Source organism: Gekko japonicus, unplaced genomic scaffold, assembly GCF_001447785.1.
Source record: "Gekko japonicus isolate JY-2015 unplaced genomic scaffold, Gekko_japonicus_V1.1 scaffold98, whole genome shotgun sequence".
NCBI lineage: Eukaryota > Metazoa > Chordata > Lepidosauria > Squamata > Gekkonidae > Gekko > Gekko japonicus.
The window spans coordinates 969,766-991,357 of record NW_015164668.1 but is presented as its reverse complement, the minus strand read 5'-3'; the positions used below and the strand labels follow the sequence as shown (position 1 = coordinate 991,357).

Here is a 21,592-nt window from a genome sequence, read left to right as displayed (position 1 = left end):
TGATATCATGACAGTAAATGTTCCGAGACAAAATTAGCGCGGAGAGCCAGGCTAAAACATCTCTTCTCCTCGATTTCTACGAGCAAGGATCTTTTTCATACATACACACTCCGGTCGTTTATGCCGGTAGCAAGAAGTAATACAGCCCCGCGGTGGATGCAACGGAGTTTTCACCAGGCAAAGCGGCCTCCGTGAGGTCCGTGTATGTGTCCCCTCCTCCTCCAAAGTTAGGCCTGTGGCTCAACGTCTCGGCAAGCGCGCAAAGGGTTACTGCTGCCTAGCGGCGCAAAATTTCCTCCCCGGAGCCCCGCCCCGACAGCGCTCTGGCCGGTGCAAAAGGGCCTTGGCGGTGCTGGGAGTGGTTTCCGCCCGTTTGCAAGAGAGTTGTAACGCCGCTGCCGCCGCCAACATGTGAGTCCCGTCGAGGGGGTGGTTTTCGGGGCAAGGCCGCCTTCGCGCGCTGCCCGGTGCCGAGAAAGATTCACAGCCGGGGGAGGGGGGCGCATTCCACGCTCCGCCAGCCGCTTGTCCTGTTGGATTCATGGGCGGCACCCTTCCGCTTTCTTGACTGCGTTGGTCCCAGCAAGTAGGCTCATGGCTTGGCCGAGGCTCCGGGCCGTCGGGTAGTCCCTTTTTTCGGTGGCAGGGATTGGCATTTCCTGGGCGCTGAATGGAGAGCTCCCGGTTTGGTTTTTCAAACCGGGCCACCAGCGGCGCCTTGTAGGAAGCGTCCAGCTGGCTTTAAAATAGTAAAAAAAAAAATTACAGGCCATATCAGTTTGTTGTACCAAATCTGCGCCAAACTGTTATTGCAAGTTTTCGAGTTCCCCGGAGCACTTCCTCAGTGTGGATGTTAAAAGAGGCGTGGCCTTAAAGATTACACACACCCTTCTCTAACCCAAACCTTAAGTGCTGGAGGCCAGACTTGCACAAGGTGGTTTTGGTTGGCCTTAATAAAAGATACTACCTGGGTTTCGTTTTGGGCCTTAAGGCAGTGTGGCTAACGGTGGAATTGCCTTCAGCGCTGAGAGAGTGAGAGCCCTTCATGCCGCTGTGGAAATACCTGCTTAGTTAATGCATCACACTGATTCGTAGTCTGCATATCCCATAGTTTTTGAGTTTTAAACCCTAGTTTGAGCTTTCAGATGTAGCCAGTAGGCAAATTGGTTTGGTACCTGCTTTCTTTTTGCAACTTTCCTAAGTGTCCTGGGCCCCTGGAGGCAGAGCAAGGGCTGCATCTATGGCAGGTCAGTTCAAATATATCAAACCGTAGTTGGCTTCAGCATCTTGTCTTCTTGTTTGATTACAAGCTGTGGCATGTCAGTTTACATCTCCCAGTGACCATTGTTTTGCTATGTTCACCTCCAGGCTCTTAGTTTAGCCATTGACAGAGATTTACTTGACAGTGTTCCCATTTGGGGAGATTTACATTAAAAGTCAGCACAAGTGGAGGCTGCTAAACTTGGCTGCATGGCACTTCTGATTAAAGACTGTCTTGTAGTTAGTTCACAGCCTTTGAAGATCTGACTGTAAAAAAGGGCAAATATCCTCAGATTTTATTTTGCATAGTTTAAATGGTTGGATGGATTCTAGATAGGTAAGGTGGAACCCTGGATTTTTGGTCCCCTTCTTTATCTGTGAACCAACAGGCAGGGACTAAGGAATAAACAAAAACACTATATGAAGTCCCAAATGATTGGTCTGTTGGTGGATCTTTGGGGACTTTTAACTTCTGACAGCACTGGTGCTGATGAATAGTTTAATTGTGTGGCATTCTTAAGAAAACCAGGGCTGCTTCACATATGCTGCTTTCCCTGCAAGCTGTAGGGAGAAACCTGTGTACACAGCCATGTGTGAAGATCTCAGGTGTCCATTATGCCAGGTATGTTATGGGCATAAAACCATAGTTGGCAGCAAACAGGCCCAGGTGTGATCGCCACATAAAACGGTGTACATCCTTGGAAAGGTGGACACTGTTGTTTCATGTATGAGGCAGCCATGAACTGGGCTAAAATATCCTGCAACTAGCAGCAGTGATATACTTGTCTCTCACCACTTTCACTTTCTCTTTGCAGTGGAGAACTACAGTTTCCCAAACTGATCATGCGTGGGTTTCTTGAAGGGTCCACCTCTTGGTCACCAACAGCTTATGCCCAGCCTATTTTAAGTGGTGTGTAACTGACAAACAAAAATCATTTGTAAACCAGGCTACCGTATTTAAGAAGACTTCGATTTCCAGAGGGGATAGGGTTTGGAATGGAACACTGCAGGGTGCAATTAAAAATTGCTGCTGAAGCATTGACTGTTTGGCAGCTTCTTCTGTCGTGGCATAACTCCTCAGAGTGGTTCACCCCTTCCTTTCAGGAGCATCACATTTTCACTGATTTGTATAGTATCTTCTAATAGGAAGCTGGTATGTCAGGCGGTATATCGAGCAGGTATTGAGGACAGTTGATGCCACACTCTGGAATACAGTACTTCTAACTCTTCATCTAGTTTAGTGATGGTGAACCTTTTAGAGACCGAGTGCCCAAACTGCAATCCAAAACCTGCTTATTTATCGCAAAGTGCCAGCACGGCAATTTAACCTGAATACTGAGGTTTTAGTTTAGAAAAGACAACTCATACATTAACATAAGATGATCCAAACAAAGTAAGGAAAGCAATCTCAAATGCTTTCATTTACTTAAAATTATTTGGCAGAGAATTCCACACTTTAATGATGGTCTAAGCCTGGCTGGAGTGATGGCACGTGTGCCCGCAGAGAGGGCTCTGAACGCCACCTCTGGTACCAATGCCATGGGTTCGCCACCACTAATCTAGTTGTTTCTAATGGGTTGTTCTTTTCATAGAGCCAGAGTTATGACAAATGAAAGTAAGTTAGCAGTGAAATGATGAACATGCAGCTATGTTAACATGCTGGGATGGGGAGAGTGTCTGTGCTGATCTAAATCTCAGCCTGTAAGCCTTTTGAAGTTGCTGTCCTGCAAACAGAAAAAATTAACAGCTACCCATGTACATGCATTCTCTGTGGTGGCCCCCATGCCTTTGTCGGTCCATAAAATGTGAAAAACAAAATCCAGGGGGCTTTCTTTTAGGAGAGAAACTGTGGAGAAACGGTTCCACTCAGGAGGTCATTTATATTAGGGATAAATTATTTCCTATCCTGATTGTCCTGTTGCCATAAAAAGATATGTTTACATGCATTGTTCTGGTTGTCCCCCCTCCCACACACATTCTACTATCCTAGCCCAAATGTATTTTTTTGTCTTTCTAGGCATTTTTTTGTTAGAGTCAAATGTTATCATGTTTTATAATCTTGTTTACTGATTGATTGAAAGGTCTTTTAAATTATACTTATGGTCTGCCTTGAGTCCCAATGAGAAAGGTGGACTGGAAATGAAGTTCATTTGAAAGCAGAATAGCACTTGGCTGTTGCTGCTGTGCTTGTACAATCCTGGCTTAAAAGGAGTCGGCTTCTGTACTGCAGGTCGACTAGTGGTCCCACCGGATCTGGCCCTGCTTCTGGCAGCAATCGTCGTCTTCAGCAGACTCAAAGCCAAGTCAATGAGGTGAGCTTGTCTTGTGTTGCTCCTTCGAGCTTACAGGGATAATAAAAGTGGAATGATTTTTCTTCTTCAATGATGAATGGAGTTGGTGAACTTCTCAATAGCTTTTGCTCCCCAGTTGCTTCATTACATAAAGCTGCAAGATGATTTATTTGTGCAATATCAACTATGCTGTGGTTTGGATGGGAGAGGGGTATCATTTCGCACAAAGTGTGTACTTTCAGAGGTGATGTAGTTCCTGTACATGTGAGGTGGTGGTCTCTCTTTAAGTGCCAAACAAATTGCTTTTTCTGTTGTGCGTTGTCTGCCTGAGCTTCAAAAGACAAATGGTGATTGGAAAGGAAGGTTTTGGTGCTTCTCTCTGTCTTCCCCCCCCCATGTTATAATAAAATAAGAAATAAAACAAAATTCTGCAAACATTTTGTCATTTCATTTAACACAGGATAGGATTTTGACATCCAAGTCTGACACATCATAACACAGGGAGGTCAGATGTCTGTACTAACTGAGATGACAAACCATCTAAACTAGAGAAAAAAGCATGTTGCAAGTTTAAATCTTGCTCCATGCTGTGGTTGTTCTTACCTGGGAGCAGTCTGGATCTCCACCGAATTTAGAATTATATCCTGAGTAAGCCATTTGGGCCAAGATGAAGATTAGCTGTAGAAAGTGCTATCAAGCTGTAGCAAATGTATGGCAACCCATAGGGTTTTGAAGAGGTTCAGAGATGGTTTGTGATTGCCTTCCACCACAAGCTGGTCAGGGCCTACCCTGTTAAGCTTCCAAGTTCTGATGAGATTAGACTAGCCTGGACCATACAAGGCTGTCTGGAGATTAAACCAGGGTTTTCATAATCCTGGTGAAAAACATCCAAAACCTCCTTTGCCCATTCAGATATCATGTTAACACCTGTGTGCTGGCTTTGCAGCATTGAAAATTGCTGCAAATTGAAAATGCTGCAAATAGAAATCATCTCAGAGGTATGACCAAACCCTTACTTATAGTGTGGGCTCTCTGGTTTTAGGTGGTGGATATCATGAGAGTGAATGTGGACAAAGTTCTGGAAAGAGATCAGAAGTTGTCTGAGTTGGATGACCGTGCTGATGCCTTGCAAGCTGGAGCAGCCCAATTTGAAACAAATGCTGCCAAACTGAAAAGAAAATACTGGTGGAAGAACTGTAAGGTAATACCACCTGTCTGTGCACTTGAACTGTCAAATATATCAAAGTTAGTTAATGGGTCCCCCTCCAACACCTGTGAATGATTAAGTGGCTCCCACTCCCATCCATTGAAGTATCCCTATACCTTTTAGTCAGAATGCCAGAGAAGGGAGGGACCAACTGGTTTCGCTCATTATGAACGAATGCTTACATTTTCAAGATCTGAAGTAAGATTGATTATGAGGACTTCAAAGTTGCATCTTTAGCAATGTCTAGATTGTTTTGTGATGTTATACGGCCTTCAGTGGGTGTATTGCTCCCCCCCCCCCTTTAAATCCTTTTTCACAGTCAAATTACAAACCTCAATGTCATTTTTCTCTGGGATCTAGAAATCAGAATGTTCCTTACTGTGAACCAATACTTCTCTCTTCTACTGAAATATTGCAAGATTATGGTAGAATCCATGATCACTTTGAACACACATGAAACTGCCTTATACTGAATCCGATCCTTTGTCCATCAGAGTCAGTATTGTCTACTCAGACTGGGAGCAGCTCTCCAGGGTCTTAGGCAGAGATCTTTCACTTCACCTACTGCCTGGTCCTTTTAACCAGAGATGCTGGAGATTGCACTTGGGACCTCCTGCATGTCAAGCAGATACTCTACCACTGAGCCACAGCCACTCCCATTTTCTGCTAGTGGAAGGGGTGGGAGTGATTATACTTTGCCCATTAGTGCTCCTGAGGGTCCCCATCCCCTAGGAGTGACATTTTGTGGAGCTCAATGGGAAGAGGGAGGCAGGCAACTCAGGAGAAATTTCCTTCCATTGGTAGCAGTTCCTTCTGACAGCAGAAACCTTTGGATTAAAGACTTTTTAAAGTTTACAGTACTGTAAAAGACAAAACTGGAGTGTATTTTCCAAATCTAAAGTAACTTGGTCTGAGAGAATAAAAAAGTTCTGAGAGAGTAAAAAAAACTTTTTCCCCTTACCAGATGTGGGCCATATTGATAACGGTTGTTGTCATTCTCATCATCATCATAATCGGTAAGTATGCAGATGTGGACTGTAAACCAAGGAGACGACCCAGATTTGGAGTCTCTTTTCTTCTTTCATTGCACCTTCATTAATCGGGAACCAAGGCTATGTGGCCCCAAGCTGCAGCCCTTGATTTTTATCTACAGTCTACACCACTGTTCATCATAGTAGCGAGGAGTTTGTTAGACCATATGCCAGCTGATGGGTTTCTAATGGTTGGATCCTGTAAAGGAACACATTTCTGTGTTTTAGGGAGTAAAAAGGTCTTTATATACATACACTAAGAGGTTTTATGCTAGACCTACTACATATTCAACTCAGACATGGTAGAGGTTTATAAAATTATACATGGATAGAGCTGTTTCTCCCCTCTCCCGTAATACTAGAACTTGGGCAGAGGGGACACCCAATGGAATTGTTGGGAAATAGGTTCAGGACAGACAAAAGGAAAATACTATTGTACTCAGTGAGTCATTAAACTGTGGAATTCCTTGTCGATGGATATAGTGGTGGCTTTAAAAAGGGATTAGACATATTCATGGAGGAAAGGAAGCCACCATGTACAACAACAGCAAACTGCTGAGTACCAGTACTAGGAGGCAGCATCAGGGGAACTCTTCAGCCTCTATGCCCTCTGTGTTTGGTCCTCCAGAGTTAACTGGTTGGCCTTTGTGAAAGAGGATACTAGCAGGCTCTACTTATGTTCTTATTCTGCAAAGCACACATGATTATTTGGGTTTGTTCTACTGTATTATTCCCATCTGAAGAAATAAAATTAATATCCCCAAACATCTTTTTTTAATGTAGTTTGGAGTGTGTCCTCATGAGGTTTTGGAAGAAACCCTGAATTTGACACAGCTGTTTCAGTGAGGAAACTCGTCTCTTACGTCAGACTTGCTGTATTGCCAAGCTTCTTCCGGTTGCACAAATCAGACACTTTTTTTGATAGTGAAAGTATTAACTTTTCTGTAGATTATGTGCCTTTATATAAATGATGCACTCTATTTTGTAAATGCTGTTAAAAGTGCCTGAGTTAAGATACGTGTAAACCAGGTAGGAAAAAGTCTAAGACTTCAGAATTTTGTGATTGAGAGTGTTCTGACAGTACTTACTACTTCTGGAATGTATTTTACAAACTCACAAGTATATTGTCACTACCTCGCCTCCTACATGATATGTTAAAGGGTTGCAAACCAACTCATATTTGTGCCTTCCTGGGCAGAGGTTTCTCTTACCCACAGTAGTGCCATATTTGAACAACTTTTCCCTTAATGCCTTCTCATCTAATTTGGGAGGGACTAGAAGTTACTATACAACAAGCACTGTGCTTTTTAAATGAAGATGTGAAGTCTGATGAACCGAGCACTTAATCACAGTGGTGTATGAAAAGTATTTGGGACAAAAAAGCATGATCTTCCTTGTGTTAAACCATCACTTCTTGGTGCCTTTACGCTTTGCACTTGAACAAGCACCATAAAGTGTTCTTAACTTTTTAAAATTCTGAAATTCTCTTAACTTACCAAGAAGTATTGCTAAAAAGTAACGTTAAATGCATTTGGACTTCCTTTGTATCTTTTCTGCTTGAATTGCCCAGGGAGACATACACGTCCACCTTTTTCAGATAATGTAGGACAGGTTGGTGATGAAACATTAGTGTCATCGTTGTCACTTTACACTGGTTGTGTCAGTCTTCTGTATGAGCTAAGGTCCCTTAATCGTGTGCCTCGCTCTTGCCTCACTTTCACTTCAATGTTTAGTGGGTGGGGTTCTTCCCCTTTCTCTTGTGTTTCTCTGAGATTTTTTGGGTTTTGTTCTGGCTCCCTGGTCCTGGGTTAAAGCTTGCAGGCATTGATGGCTCTTCTGAAAGGCTGTCAAATCTACCCTACTGACATGGCCAAACTTACATAAGTGCATCCTTTTTGTCTTATTTTTCATATTTGTCATGAAAAGTGATGGAGCTTTTTTTGCTTGCAAGAGATGGGGAAGGGAGGAGTGGACAGCATAATACACCTCACATACTACTGCACAGTTTGTGAATGTACAAGCACCACCTTTCAAGTTGTATTGGGCATATGCTTAATATTTGTACAATCTGCTGGTTTGTATTGTTTTTTCTTAAAACACTGTTGTGTAACTTTAAAATGTCTCAAGGTTTTGCTCTCCTGTACCAGTGAATGATTGTTCAGATGTCGCTGTCAGTACTTTGACTGGACAAAGCATTGCTTATTGCCTTACTGTTAAAGGTCTTACCCAAGCTCTGAAGCAGAAAGGAATTGTCACAGGATTAAAGCACCGCATTTTTGTGACTGACTGAAAAGTACTGCTCGGCTTTAAGGTGAAGTGTGCCACAAAATGCCCCTGAAGGGTTGTAATTTTTTAATTAAAAGTGCATTATACCAATCTGATGCGCGTGGTCCAATTTTTTATTGGAAGAACAGAGGGCTGATGTGAAAGAACTCCCTCTCCTGCACCACAGCTGCCCCCCACCCCCATTTTTTCCCTGTAAGTGGCCCTTGAGGAGATTTCATTCCAATTTGTCTGAAGCTTACACTTTGAATAAACCTTTGTTGGTCTTAAAGGTGCCACTGGACTCAAAACTTTGTTCCACACAGGGTGCAGTTACCTTAGGCTGATAAGAACGAGAGGACTGGCGGGATTCGCCTGGAGCCTCACGAAGGGAGCGGCTGGATGAGAGAAATAGGGACAATATTGAGGGCCAAAAGGGCGGGGTAGGCTTGAGTTCAACAGGTGAAGCGCCCCAACTCCCTTAGCGTGGCAAGCGAGCCAAACCACCTCCCCCGCCATCTTCGCTCGGCTCGCGCTGACCTAGGCGTTTCTCCCTCAGCGGAGCGGCGGGGCCTAAGGGCAGGGGCACGCGAACGACCAAGGCCGCTTCTACTTGCAGCCAATAGAAGCCGAGGGGCGGTTTGCCGCGCCCCGCGCGCACGGCCGGCCAATCGGCGCTTTCCAGCCGGCGCGTGGGCCAACGGCCGGGCAGGGGGGGCGGAGCTCGTGTCACGTTGCGCGGATGTGTGTGGACGTGTGAGAGGACGGAGGACGACCGGGGCGAGCGACTGTGTTCCGGTCGACAGCGGACTCCGCTTCCTCCTTCCTGCACGGGGGAGCCTGCTTCCCTCTTGTAGTCTTTGCCTAGCCTGTCAGCCAAAACAAAGCCGCGTCCTTTGTGGGCGGGGAGGTAGGCCTTGAGGACTAGCCGCCTAGGGGGAGGTAAGGGGTCGTGGCTGGGGGGGGGGGGGGTGTCTTTGGAGACTCTTTCGGCTGGGCCGTGTGATGGAGCAAGGTTCGAGTCCAGGAGCGCCGTAGAAACCCGCGGGGTCTGAGTTTTCGAGAGTCGAAAGCCCCCTTCGTCTGTTACCAAAGCTAAAGGGAGCTTTGACTCGGGAGCTCAAGTCTTGTTGGTCATCGCGGTGCTTCTGGAACTCGAATCTTGCTCTTCTGCTGCAAACCAACGCTGCTACCCACATTACTTACGCCACGTGAGAGAAAATCTAGACAAATGGAATCGGTTAATGTATATGTTGCCTTCCCCCTTACGGGGACTTGGAGTGGGTTGTCATCGCTTCGGGTAACCAATGTAAATTTTAGGGCAATACATGCCCCCTGCGCACACACCACTTCTCGCTCTCTGAAAGTTCCCCCCTGAGTTCCAGACCAGTCTTCCTCCCACCATCATGCATTATTTCCGCGTGGTCAGAATATCTATCTCTTCCCCTGCCCCAATCCCTTTCTCAGTTCTTGTCTCTTCACACTTTAGCGTAGCCTTTCATAGCCCACGAGTTGTTTTGCATTTTCCACTTAGCTCTTAGGCAGTGGGATGGTTTTGTTTAATAGTCTTGATTTTTCTCCCTCATATTTAGTACTACAGTGGTGGCTAGTGACGATATTATGCTCTTTATCTTACTGATTCCTTGCTCCTTGGGGGGGCATACAAAAATAATACCTAACATTCCACACCAGATTTTATTTTATTTTATTTTTTAAAAAAACAATTGCTATACCTATTGCAGTGTTGGGTCATAATGATGCAGGTGTATCCTAGAGTTTGGATGTGTAGGTTTTAAGTGAGTTCTGTTTTCCACGCTGTAACAGGATATTTCTTGAGTCTTTGTAAAGGTTTTCCATCATTTTCTCCCTTATCACTGACACAATTGCTGTTTGCCTATTGCTGCTTTCAGAGTCATGGTAACTCTTAAAGAGTAGTCATTTATCCAAGTGGTCTTTAGGTGCTTGGCCATGCCTTGCCACATCAAATAGTGAAGTACATTTTCTGCTAATGCTTGCTGTCCACTGGGAAGTCAAAACAGTGCTCATTCAGAGGAGCTGTTGGAGGTACCCTGCAGATAAGTTCCCAAAACTTACTAACCTAAAAAATTGACTTGAGCTCACCGGTATAATAAATAATATGAAGCAAGCCCTGTTTTGCAGGACGCTTAATGGAAATGAATATATTGGAAGTGCATGTTGAATCTTATTTGACTTAAAGAGAAATGTATTTAGTATGTGCTGGATTAATTTCCATAGTTCTTAATTTGAGAACCTTTATTGGGATACTTGTGAAACATACTTTTTTTAGCTGGGGCTATTTTTCCCTCTTTGTGCGTGCGGGATTAGGTAGTGAGTGACCAGCATGTAGATTCATTGGGGGGGGGGTATTTCCTTCTGTATTCCACCTGGCATTTGAGCAGCTTACTGTATTGAAGGGCTGGTTTCACTTGAGGCATTGTCCATACAGTTTGCAGCATCTAGGTTTACAGATTCATGCATTTTTTTTCTCCATGCATCTCCATGTGAGTTTTGTGTATGCAGCCAACTTTCTTTCAAGCCACCACCATTGCAGACAGGAGTTGAGACACCTGCATTTGCATCACTGGTGTGTAGGTGCTGGCATACTGATTGGTGCTTGTACACAGCCTCACACACTACCAAAGCGATTGCAAGGGAAGCTGCTCAAACAAGACCTTAAGTGCTCCCTTTGCTGAGGAATCACAAGGCTGGGTTGACCGTAAGTGGGCAGGTGTTAAACACCTGAAGCACAGGTGTCTTTGTTCCTGTGACTTTAACATTACACTGCTTGACTGTCGGGTCCTATTCCATAATGCCTCCTCAGCTCTAAAGCAGTGAGGGGTTTGTTGGGAGAGGGATATGCCTTCCCATAAGCTACTCAAATGTTGTCTTTTGGCTGTGTTTGTACACCCAGTAAAAAGCACAGTTGCCAATGTGTTCTTTTGACTAGTGGAGTCTCAGCACTAAAGAATGAGCCTCAAGAAAAAGCTCTGTGAGGCTCAAAAGCTTCTTTCGTCCCCAAAAAGGTGCTTATCCAGTAAAGCTGTTATTTGACTACTTTTTTCTTTCATTATGGCTTTGTTCGCTTCAAGTTGGCATTGCAAACATCCACAGTCGTGTGCAGTACGGAACGTTGTGTTCCTTTGCCTGTGTTTGTACAATGTTTGGGTTTGGCAGAATGGCAGTGAGCCAAGAAGCAGAATTTCAGGTTGTGTGTCAATGGGGAACATGTTTTAGACACTTATGTAATTGTGTGTGGGGTGGAGGGGAGGAACTTAAGCATAGGTGTGTGCTTGTAGTGAAGAATGGCTCTGTGATTGGGTGCCATTGGCCCCGGTCACACGTAAAGATTTGGCCCGGGAGAGGGACGGATTGGGGGCGGAGCAAACGGGCGCGATCTCACCGCAACATCTGGGAAGCGGTGCGCACCCGTCCCCGATCCGTCCCAACCCCCCAAAAGGCGCAACAAAAATACACCACCTACAGAGGTGGTTCTTCCAGCGCAGCCGCATCAAGGCCAGCCGTGGGATCGCTGATGCGTCCTTATGCCGGCGCATCCCTGGCTCCTGGCTGAACTGCGCATGCTCAGACATGCGCAGTTCGGCAGTCTGCCGTTCCCCACTGTCGCTTTCCCTGGCATCAGATACCGGGGAGGGAATGCGCCACGGCTCAGGGGATCAATGGGATCCCGCCGCCGCGTGTTTCTTTTGGTGCTGCTTTATAAAGCCGCACTTTCGCCCGTTCCTTTCCCCCCGTGTGGCAGGGACCTCAGATGCACTTTCTTTAACTGTCTTTCTACTCTATTTGCCTTGGAGGAGAGTCCAGATAGAACTTTTCTGATGCTGAACTACAATTCAAGCGATATTGTTCAGCATCTGCCCCAGGAATAGCAGTTTGCAGAGGAATCACAAAGGCTTCACATGTAAAACTCTTGAATTCATTCTGTATGGCCTGGAAACCTTCCCAGTATCATACATGGGGTGTGACAGACAGATCAAGGAATTAATCTTCCACCCCAAGAACTCCTTTGCTGGGGTTTAGCTAATGCTTAGATGTTCTTGTGCTTGTAGGAACAAGACCTTTTGGGCTCAACTGGTAGAAGCTGGATGTTACATTCTTGAAGTTACATGCTAAGTAAGGGAATGTTTATACTTTTGTCTGCAATCCTCCTAAGCATGATTTCTAGGGAGAGGGAAAACTATTGATTGTACAAGTAAACATGCCTAGAATCACTCTGCATTTATTTTGCCCAGGTGGTTCTTTTTAAAAAACATTTATTATACAGGCTGAAACAGCATATGAGTGAGAAGGCATTTTATGTCTCTCTTATTTTCCAACATAATCTGTAGTTTTTAAAATAAGTGAATACTTAAGGTTTGCCTTGGAAATTTAGATGCTCTGCCTAGACCTGGATAAGCATTAACACACTTAGGTTCATGTTGCTTTGAGTTCTCTCCTCCTCCATTTGTGTAATTTGTCTAGCGTAGTGGACAGCAAATTCGCAAAGCCCTGTGTTTAATTATAAAGGAACCAAATTGTATAGCTCTCCAGTAGGTTCTAGTTTCTGTTAACCAGGTATCATTACTGTAGACATATAAATACATGCTAACTTTAAGTGATAGCCACCCTGCATGAAGTTCCACAAGTCAAGCTACTCTTGCATGATAGCAGCCTCGTTTTGGGTCTGAATGTGAAAAGTGTGTGGGCTCACTTACATCCTTGCATCAAAAACAAGCTGGCTGATCTTAAGAAAGAAACTAACCTGAAGTTTCCTAGATAGTCTTATAACTGTCCTGCTGTGGTCATGGAAATGCAAGGATCTAATACCAGTGACTAAGAATTTTCATATTTGGGTGGTGCAAAGTAGTAGTGCTGCAGTGGAATGTGATCGTTTTGCTTACTTAGCCATGATGCTCATTATTACTTGTACATGTATGTTTGCTTGGATTGAAACAGTTACCTTAATGTGAAAAAACGATGGAAGAGTTAGCACCACAGAAGCTTGGTGCCTTGAAGAGAAGTGTATGGAACCAAATAGAAAAGAAGCCTGGAAGTAACTCATCATCTTCAACCATGAAGGATGCAGTAATTATTTGAACTGTGCCCGTTAATGGGTACACGTGTGTGTACTTTGTCAAAAATGGAATAAAAGGGCTTGATTGCTTCTGTTGGATTTTTGTGGTTTTCAAGCTGGCCTAGAGAAAAGAGGACCTGAATTTGACGATGGACCAGCCAGTGGCATTTGTGATCTCTATACTGTAGTAGTGTACTGGCCACCATGAATGTGAATCTGCTCCACAGTGACTTCTTGGACCACTATACTATAGCGGAAACTGGCAGACAGCAAGCAGATGGTCTGGAGAATCAGGATGATACCCAGCAAGAAGATACAGAAATATTTTGTGACAGATGTACCAAAAGCAGCTCTGGAAATGAATTTAATGGGTTGGCGTTCAATGAGGCCGATTCTCACAGCCCTGAGTCTCATGACAGCTCAGTCAAAAACACCAGAGTTCAACACAAATCCCACAGCAGGAGTAACAGGTAAGTCTTCAGCTTGGTAAAGCAGTTGATTGTATTATTATTCTCGAATTGGCATTTGAACTGTGATCAAGGTCCAAGAAATGAAACCAGATATCATTTGGAGCTATGCCTGATCTTAAGAGGCTTCGTAGGTGCAGATCTTTTGAATATATGCTAAGTAAAGTCAGAGGTCACCTGGAGGGGAGGGTGTGAAGGAGGGCTGAAATCCTCAGGCAGTTGGGTTCATCCTGCCCTCCCCAGCTGAGACCTGAGTTTAATTCCCTTTGACAGATTCCCATTGCTGATCTATGCTGGAGTTCTGGTGACAAATTTCTAAATAGCACACCTTCATCCCAACCTGATGGGGGGGGGGAAATAAAATCAAGAAAAGCTGCTAACTTTGTTCTAAGAACATTAACCGCGGGCAGTTATAGGGGAGTGTTAGAGATGCTGACTTGGATCCTGACTAGTGTTCCCACAGAAGCAAGGATTTGTCTGTGGAGCATGACTTTTCTGCCTCCCATGCAGCCCAAAATGTCCCTCAGAATCCTTTGGGGAGCACTTTGGGCTGTACAGGGCAGGGATTGCACTCCAAAGGCCTGCAGGAGTACTAGTCTGTGGGAATCCTTGAGCCTGCATCAATGTTGGTCTTCATATATTCAGTTTCTAATACCAGTACCAGGTTTGTACTGATTCTGATCTGAACTAATCTATCCACATACATTCCTAAAAGCCAGCAATGGGCTATTGCTTCCTATTGCGTGTATGCTTTAGTAGTTGGTCTTATGTACTAAATGCCGAGATGCTAAGAACCAGTGCTTTCATATGGTGCCTTGTGAAGTTTCATGTTTGCTTAAGTATATTGCTTTTCATTTGCACATGGTGGTTTAACTACATTTGGAACATGAAGTTACACACAACAAATAAATTAAATTTGGGCAGCCTATTGATAACATCATTCTACAAAAACCAAAGCAAATAACTTTTATTTATTATCCTTCCAGGAATTTGTTCTTGTCTTTACTAGAGAAGTCATTCCAAAGACTTGGAGTGATCATAGCAACTCTCTTCTTTTTTATGTTTAACAATTGTAATTTACATAATATGAAGCAAAGTCCAGTCAGAAGATTCTAAAGCACCCTGGGAGTGGGCTTCATACAATTAGAAATGATTGCTGTTTATTCCAGGTGATAAAGAGCTTTAAGGGGAAACACTGACACATTCAGTTGAGTTTAGGGAAGTGTTCTTTAAGGAAAGGAAAATTAAACTCTTTTTTAAGTTCCAGTACAAGAAACAAGTTGTCTAAAATCCAGGTTGTTTACATACAGCAGGGTTGCAGGACTCCCTCTTTAGGTGAGGTAAGAGGAACTGTGTGACAAACAGACAGCATGGAATGTGCCAGCCTTACACAGAGACTGCTTCTGGTTGCTTCCTACTATGCTGAAAGGGTCCCATAGTTTGACCACTGTTGTGCACATGTGCAACACAGTGCAGATCCTGTAGGTCAAAACACAATTGAAAGGAGCCACTCTGCAGGATAGCCCTCTGAGCATTATCCCTGTCGAAAACAGATGTCCTGCTGGGATGGCTATTTCTAATTCTGTTGGTGATTGTTTCGTTGGTTTCACTTGCAGTGAGCAACTAAAATGTAGTCAAAGTCATGAGAAACTTATGATGGTGATCCGGGAAATGAAGCAGTATCTCCCGACAGAGAAGGTGGAGAGTTGCATCAAGACCAGCACCCTCAGTGCACTCAATTATGCTTCAAAGTGTGTCCAACGAGTCCAGAGTACGTGGGTAGCATGTAGCTACAACGGTCTGTATATGTAAGAGCCAGTTACAGCCAAAACTACAGCCAAAACCTCTGCGTGCGTGGCTACAGAGGGAAGGCCTGGAGAGCGACCCCCCCCCCCAGCGACTCCGAGGTGGGTGGGCCAGGGGGGCCTGGATCAGAGAGGCATTTAAATGCCTCCCCATGCCTTCCCCGGCCTGTCCGAGGGCCGGCTTGCCCGGGCTCCCCGCACCCGTGGGGCACCCATGCAAGCCAAGGGAAGGCAGTTTAAACTGCTTTCCCTTCCCATCAAAGGGGGGGGGGCTTGCCTGAGCAAGCCAAGGGAGGGCATGGGGTGTGGCCTAATATGATAATGAGCTGTGCTGTCAGGGGTGTGGCCTAATATGCTAATTAGTTCCTGCTGGGCTTTTTCTACAAAAAAAGCCCTGCACACACATATATTATGTTGGGGTGGCATGACAGGTGTGTGGGTCATCTGAGTTTCTTTGATTGCCTTTCATTCTCTGAAAGAAATCTTGAATTATCTTCAGATCTGAGAAATATTAGTCAGATTTTTTTTTATTATGGTTGAGAGTGATGCACTGTGCTTTGGAAAACTATGAGATTTAAAATTTGCGCAACATAAACTAATCTTAACTTCTTCAGAATGTTTTTTGGTCCATTGATCTGCATAATCAGACAAGTATGTTCACCAGGTAGGAGCACAGACTTGTATCGTCAGTATGAACGGAAGGGCTTGAGGGTCACCAAAGACTGCTCCATTTGTTCTTTTGTCACAAGGTAGTAAGAGGTTTAATATGTGGTACATTGCGTAGAAAACTTTGTTCTGCCTGTTGCTTGTTCTTTGAGTTTTCTGTTTAGATGATCCAGAGATGAAAGTTAGAGCAGCGCAATCAATGTCCAACCTTGTTGTTTCATATGTCTTTCTTCCTTTGTTTTTCCAATTGGCAGACAGCAAGGCTTTTCGGTTTTGGGGAGAATGTGGATTATATCAGACAGATGCCAGCGTGTACAGCATTGAGGAGTTGGCAGCAGTTACATCTGAACACACTCCAAAAAATACAGTAAGTGATCCAGATTATTTTATAACAGCTGTCTGTTCTAGTTCCCTTAATTATTTTTTTGCACATACCTGCTAAAGGTCATACAGTAGCTGTGTAGTCGCTGAATGAAACTTAATTTAGCTGTTAGGGAGGACTTGGAAAAGAAGTATAAATAGTGTCTCTTTTCTGTTCACAAAAGCAAGCCTGAGGGTACCAAGCACAAGGCAATGTTTGATCTCAGTTCCAAAACAAGACTGTCTCTACAATGAAATAGTATGAGGATCATGTTTTGCTGCAGCTTAAGGAGTGGCAAAATGTGGGTAGCTTTTGAAAAACATTTTCTTTCTCTTCTGTATTGGGTACAAATTGCAGGAGGCAATGCTTCACTTAGATTCTTCATAGGATATGTGACCATGTTGAAAGGCATCCTCCTAGCCACTTGTGGTTTTTTAGCCATTTATTTACTTAGCTAATACACTAATTCTGCATTTTCTGTTTCAAATATCACCAAAGCTGGAACACTTTGGTGGTTTCTTGGTGCTTAAATCCCTCGTTCTCAATTCAGACCAAATATACCGGCAGTGTAAGGTAGGGAAGAACATCTGCTGGATTTTCCAGTTTTAGTGTTTTAGCCAAAATATTGTTGAGTAATTCATTGATACTTTTTGTGATGGTGCGGCACATTTGGATCCCTCTTAACTGACAGCTGCAAAAAAAGATTTTCTAAAAGGAGAACATAAAAATTGACTCACTGGAGAATTTCTGAGTGTTTTACATATTGTAGTTCCAGAGCCCAGTATCCCTGAGAGTCCAGAATTAGGAATACTTTGCATAGATTTCAATAGCCTGTTTCCTCCATAGTGTAATGAAACAAGTGTAATGAAAGGTTTGTAGGCTTACAAGGCCCTGTGTAACATGAAATACTGAATTCTTGTGTCTCAGCTAGGGATTTGGTACCTTTATGGCACTATTCCTGTGCTTTGCAGTACATTTGATTGAAGTCCTATCTTTCTTCCAGGACACCTTTGTAGCTGTTTTCTCCTTGGTGTCTGGGAAAGTGGTGCATGTCTCTGAGCAAGCGGCCTCCATTCTGAGTTGTAAGAAGAGGCTCTTAGATTCTTCTTGCTTTGCGGAGTTGCTGGCTCCTCAGGATGTAGGCGTCTTCTATACTCATACCAGTCAGTTTGTGCTGCCGCTTTGGAACATGGAAGCCAAAACAGGTAACTTGATGTGTATAGGAAAAACTTGCGTTCAAATTAAGAGGGATATAAAAAAAAAATTTAATCAATAAAGTAAAAATAAAATGCACAAAAGGAACAGCTTGTCTAGTTTTACCCACAGTTCTTTGTTATGGAGTCTGGACAACCCCCCAGTTGGTTTTGTGTTGGCACAGTCCAGTTTCTAGAGCTGGTGCACTCATCCCTCCCCATGGAGAGGTCTCGCTTTTGTCTGAGGTCTCTCCTTACAGTGTTCTCCCTATCCATCCTCGTTTGTTTGCTGCAGCATCTCTGAGGATTTTCTCTTGCTGCTTTGAGCTTCATCCTTTCTACTCTGTTTTTCTGCCCAAGTTGGGAACTCTTTTTCCCCGTTAAACATTCTATAGGAATATTGTAACGATACCATGTTTTACTGTGGTAACATGAAATACTGAATTCTTGTGTCTCAGCTAGGGATTTGGTACCTTTATGGCACTATTCCTGTGCTTTGCAGTACATTTGATTGAAGTCCTATCTTTCTTCCAGGACACCTTTGTAGCTGTTTTCTCCTTGGTGTCTGGGAAAGTGGTGCATGTCTCTGAGCAAGCGGCCTCCATTCTGAGTTGTAAGAAGAGGCTCTTAGATTCTTCTTGCTTTGCGGAGTTGCTGGCTCCTCAGGATGTAGGCGTCTTCTATACTCATACCAGTCAGTTTGTGCTGCCGCTTTGGAACATGGAAGCCAAAACAGGTAACTTGATGTGTATAGGAAAAACTTGTGTTCAAATTAAGAGGGATATAAAAAAAAAATTTAATCAATAAAGTAAAAATAAAATGCACAAAAGGAACAGCTTGTCTAGTTTTACCCACAGTTCTTTGTTATGGAGTCTGGACAACCCCCCAGTTGGTTTTGTGTTGGCACAGTCCAGTTTCTAGAGCTGGTGCACTCATCCCTCCCCATGGAGAGGTCTCGCTTTTGTCTGAGGTCTCTCCTTACAGTGTTCTCCCTATCCATCCTCGTTTGCTGCAGCATCTCTCAGGATTTTCTCGTGCTGCTTTGAGCTTCATCCTTTCTACTCTGTTTTTCTGCCCAAGTTGGGAACTCTTTTTCCCCCTTAAACATTCTATAGGAATATTGTAACGATTCCATGTTTTACTGTGTGTGTGTGTGTGTTTAAAAAGTTTGGTTGCAGGAGTGCTGAGGCTGCAGGGCTAGCATCCCTTGCTGTGCAGTTTTAGATTCTGTCGCCTCTGTTAATGGGGCAACTGAACTAGCAGGCTTATGGTCTCCTTTCTTCTGCAGAGGACTGCCTTATTGCCTAGGTTTGTGGCTTTTCGAATTTCGAGACCCAAAACCCACCTTTTGAATACGCTTTTGTGGCAGCATGGGACCCCTTAAGCAGCAAATGTATGGCATCATAGGCATATGACAGCATGAAGGGAAAGCCAGAGATTTAACCTTACTAGTGTCAAGGCCAGGATGGCAGGTCAAGAAAGACAGGAAGAGGAAATGTGAGCCAAGTACCAGAATATGTCTTGTAGTTAGAAGCAAATTAAAAATTAGAGCCCAACCATTCTGCTGCTCCTTTAAGCCTTTTGGCAAAGAGAAGCAGAAGGTGTGGCAACCTTGGTCTCTATGTATTTGTGGAATTTTTGCAGAAGACAGACTATTCATGTTCTATAGAATACCTCAGTTGTGTTTTGGGTGATCTTGGTATAAATCATTTGTAGTGCATCTGCATTTGATGATCCTCAAGTGGTCATATGTTGAGTCATACAGCTTGACTCAGCAGATTCTGCAAACTTTCAAAGGCAACTGAATTATGAATTGGGAAGGATCTCAGAATGTATCACCCATGTCTGCCTATCGTTTAAACTGGGTGCTTCTCAGAAAGCAAATTCAGTTTTCATAGTAGATAGGGAGGGTCATAATTTTGATACCAAGCTGGGCACTGTGGGGGAGAAAAAATAGTTACTGCCTATCTTTATCATCACGTATTGTTTTCTTCTAGCATCTGTTTTTGAATATGCACAAGTGAAGTCCTTTTTCTGCAGAATCAGGTGAGTATTATTAAAAATTAGAATACCATGTAGAGGGGACAAGTTATTTTCATCACGTTTTAAGGTGAGTTCTCTTGGATGCCTATAGTGCAATGGACCTCTTTGCAGGAGTGCTGAGGCTGCAGGGCTAGCATCCCTTGCTGTGCAGTTTTAGATTCTGTCGCCTCTGTTAATGGGGCAACTGAACTAGCAGGCTTATGGTCTCCTTTCTTCTGCAGAGGACTGCCTTATTGCCTAGGTTTGTGGCTTTTCGAATTTCGAGACCCAAAACCCACCTTTTGAATACGCTTTTGTGGCAGCATGGGACCCCTTAAGCAGCAAATGTATGGCATCATAGGCATATGACAGCATGAAGGGAAAGCCAGAGATTTAACCTTACTAGTGTCAAGGCCAGGATGGCAGGTCAAGAAAGACAGGAAGAGGAAATGTGAGCCAAGTACCAGAATATGTCTTGTAGTTAGAAGCAAATTAAAAATTAGAGCCCAACCATTCTGCTGCTCCTTTAAGCCTTTTGGCAAAGAGAAGCAGAAGGTGTGGCAACCTTGGTCTCTATGTATTTGTGGAATTTTTGCAGAAGACAGACTATTCATGTTCTATAGAATACCTCAGTTGTGTTTTGGGTGATCTTGGTATAAATCATTTGTAGTGCATCTGCATTTGATGATCCTCAAGTGGTCATATGTTGAGTCATACAGCTTGACTCAGCAGATTCTGCAAACTTTCAAAGGCAACTGAATTATGAATTGGGAAGGATCTCAGAATGTATCACCCATGTCTGCCTATCGTTTAAACTGGGTGCTTCTCAGAAAGCAAATTCAGTTTTCATAGTAGATAGGGAGGGTCATAATTTTGATACCAAGCTGGGCACTGTGGGGGAGAAAAAATAGTTACTGCCTATCTTTATCATCACGTATTGTTTTCTTCTAGCATCTGTTTTTGAATATGCACAAGTGAAGTCCTTTTTCTGCAGAATCAGGTGAGTATTATTAAAAATTAGAATACCATGTAGAGGGGACAAGTTATTTTCATCACGTTTTAAGGTGAGTTCTCTTCCTGACAATGCCATTTTCCTGAGAGAGAACAGGGTGCAAATCTTTAAAAAATATATTAGGACTCCTCCGCTGGTTTTTGGAATCAGCATGTTCCTGAATTTGCAGTATAATTGTTTTTTTTAATGTCAGGTACATTTCTGAAGGAATGGAGCAGTAAAGTTGACCAACAAAACATTATTTAGAGAAGGGGATCCAATTTGTCCAAAAACCAGCCAGTCAGTGTCCGGAGCAAATTCCAGATAGTTGCCAGGAGCTTATGAATCAGTATGTTTCTGTTGCAGGGCGGGTAAAGACCAAGAGAAGCGCTACTGCCCTTGCCGGATCACCCCTTATTTGGTTAATGTCTGTTATCAGAATCAGAGTGAGCCAGAGTCCTGCTGCCTTGCTGTCACTGAAAAAATTCACTCTGGATATGAAGGCAAGTCTAAAAGAACTCTGGTGTGAAACAGGCCCATCTAGAATCCCACCACAACTTCTCATTCTGCTCTGTTTTTTTATTTAAAAAAATGTGTTTTAACTAGCTAGGAATTCCTCTTCAGAGCCCCCTGCTTTGTTTTTCTCGGGCCTTGTATCTTGCTGTACTCCAACTTGTTGGCATTTACTTTACTGGAACTGGATCTCACCAACAAATCTGCTACATGACAGAGAATGTTTTACATGTGTGTTTGCGTGATGGTCCTTTTCAGGGGTCATTTCCTAGAAGAAGAGGCGCAGGAGCTCATTTGCATAACTCATTTGCATGTGTCACACCCCCTGACAAAGGGCAGGCTTGTTTAAAATTAGTTATGCAAATAAGTTTAAATCCCCCCTCCCCCCCTCAGTCTCTCTGCAAAAGCTGAGAGACTCGGGGAAAGGCAGG

At 43.8% G+C, this 21,592-nt stretch overlaps 2 protein-coding genes across 2 annotated transcripts in view; both read left to right on the top strand.

Moving 5' to 3' along the window:
* The first annotated feature begins 333 nt into the window (after nucleotides 1-333).
* On the top strand, nucleotides 334-8,165 carry VAMP3 (vesicle associated membrane protein 3). Its single transcript, XM_015409126.1, has 5 exons — nucleotides 334-411; nucleotides 3,491-3,572; nucleotides 4,594-4,752; nucleotides 5,723-5,774; nucleotides 6,573-8,165. Coding segments are annotated over exons 1-5 (315 nt in total). The 5' UTR covers nucleotides 334-409; the 3' UTR covers nucleotides 6,593-8,165.
* A 657-nt stretch (nucleotides 8,166-8,822) lies between these two features.
* The window catches only part of PER3 (period circadian clock 3), a 31,822-nt gene continuing 19,052 nt past the window's right edge, over nucleotides 8,823-21,592 (top strand). Inside the window, exons 1-8 of the mRNA XM_015409125.1 lie at nucleotides 8,823-8,961; nucleotides 12,140-12,203; nucleotides 13,026-13,613; nucleotides 15,227-15,381; nucleotides 16,336-16,448; nucleotides 17,446-17,647; nucleotides 19,633-19,681; nucleotides 21,015-21,151. Coding sequence (XP_015264611.1) covers nucleotides 13,348-13,613; nucleotides 15,227-15,381; nucleotides 16,336-16,448; nucleotides 17,446-17,647; nucleotides 19,633-19,681; nucleotides 21,015-21,151 — 922 coding nt within the window. The 5' untranslated portion in view covers nucleotides 8,823-8,961; nucleotides 12,140-12,203; nucleotides 13,026-13,347. The remainder of the gene's footprint in view (nucleotides 8,962-12,139; nucleotides 12,204-13,025; nucleotides 13,614-15,226; nucleotides 15,382-16,335; nucleotides 16,449-17,445; nucleotides 17,648-19,632; nucleotides 19,682-21,014; nucleotides 21,152-21,592) is intronic.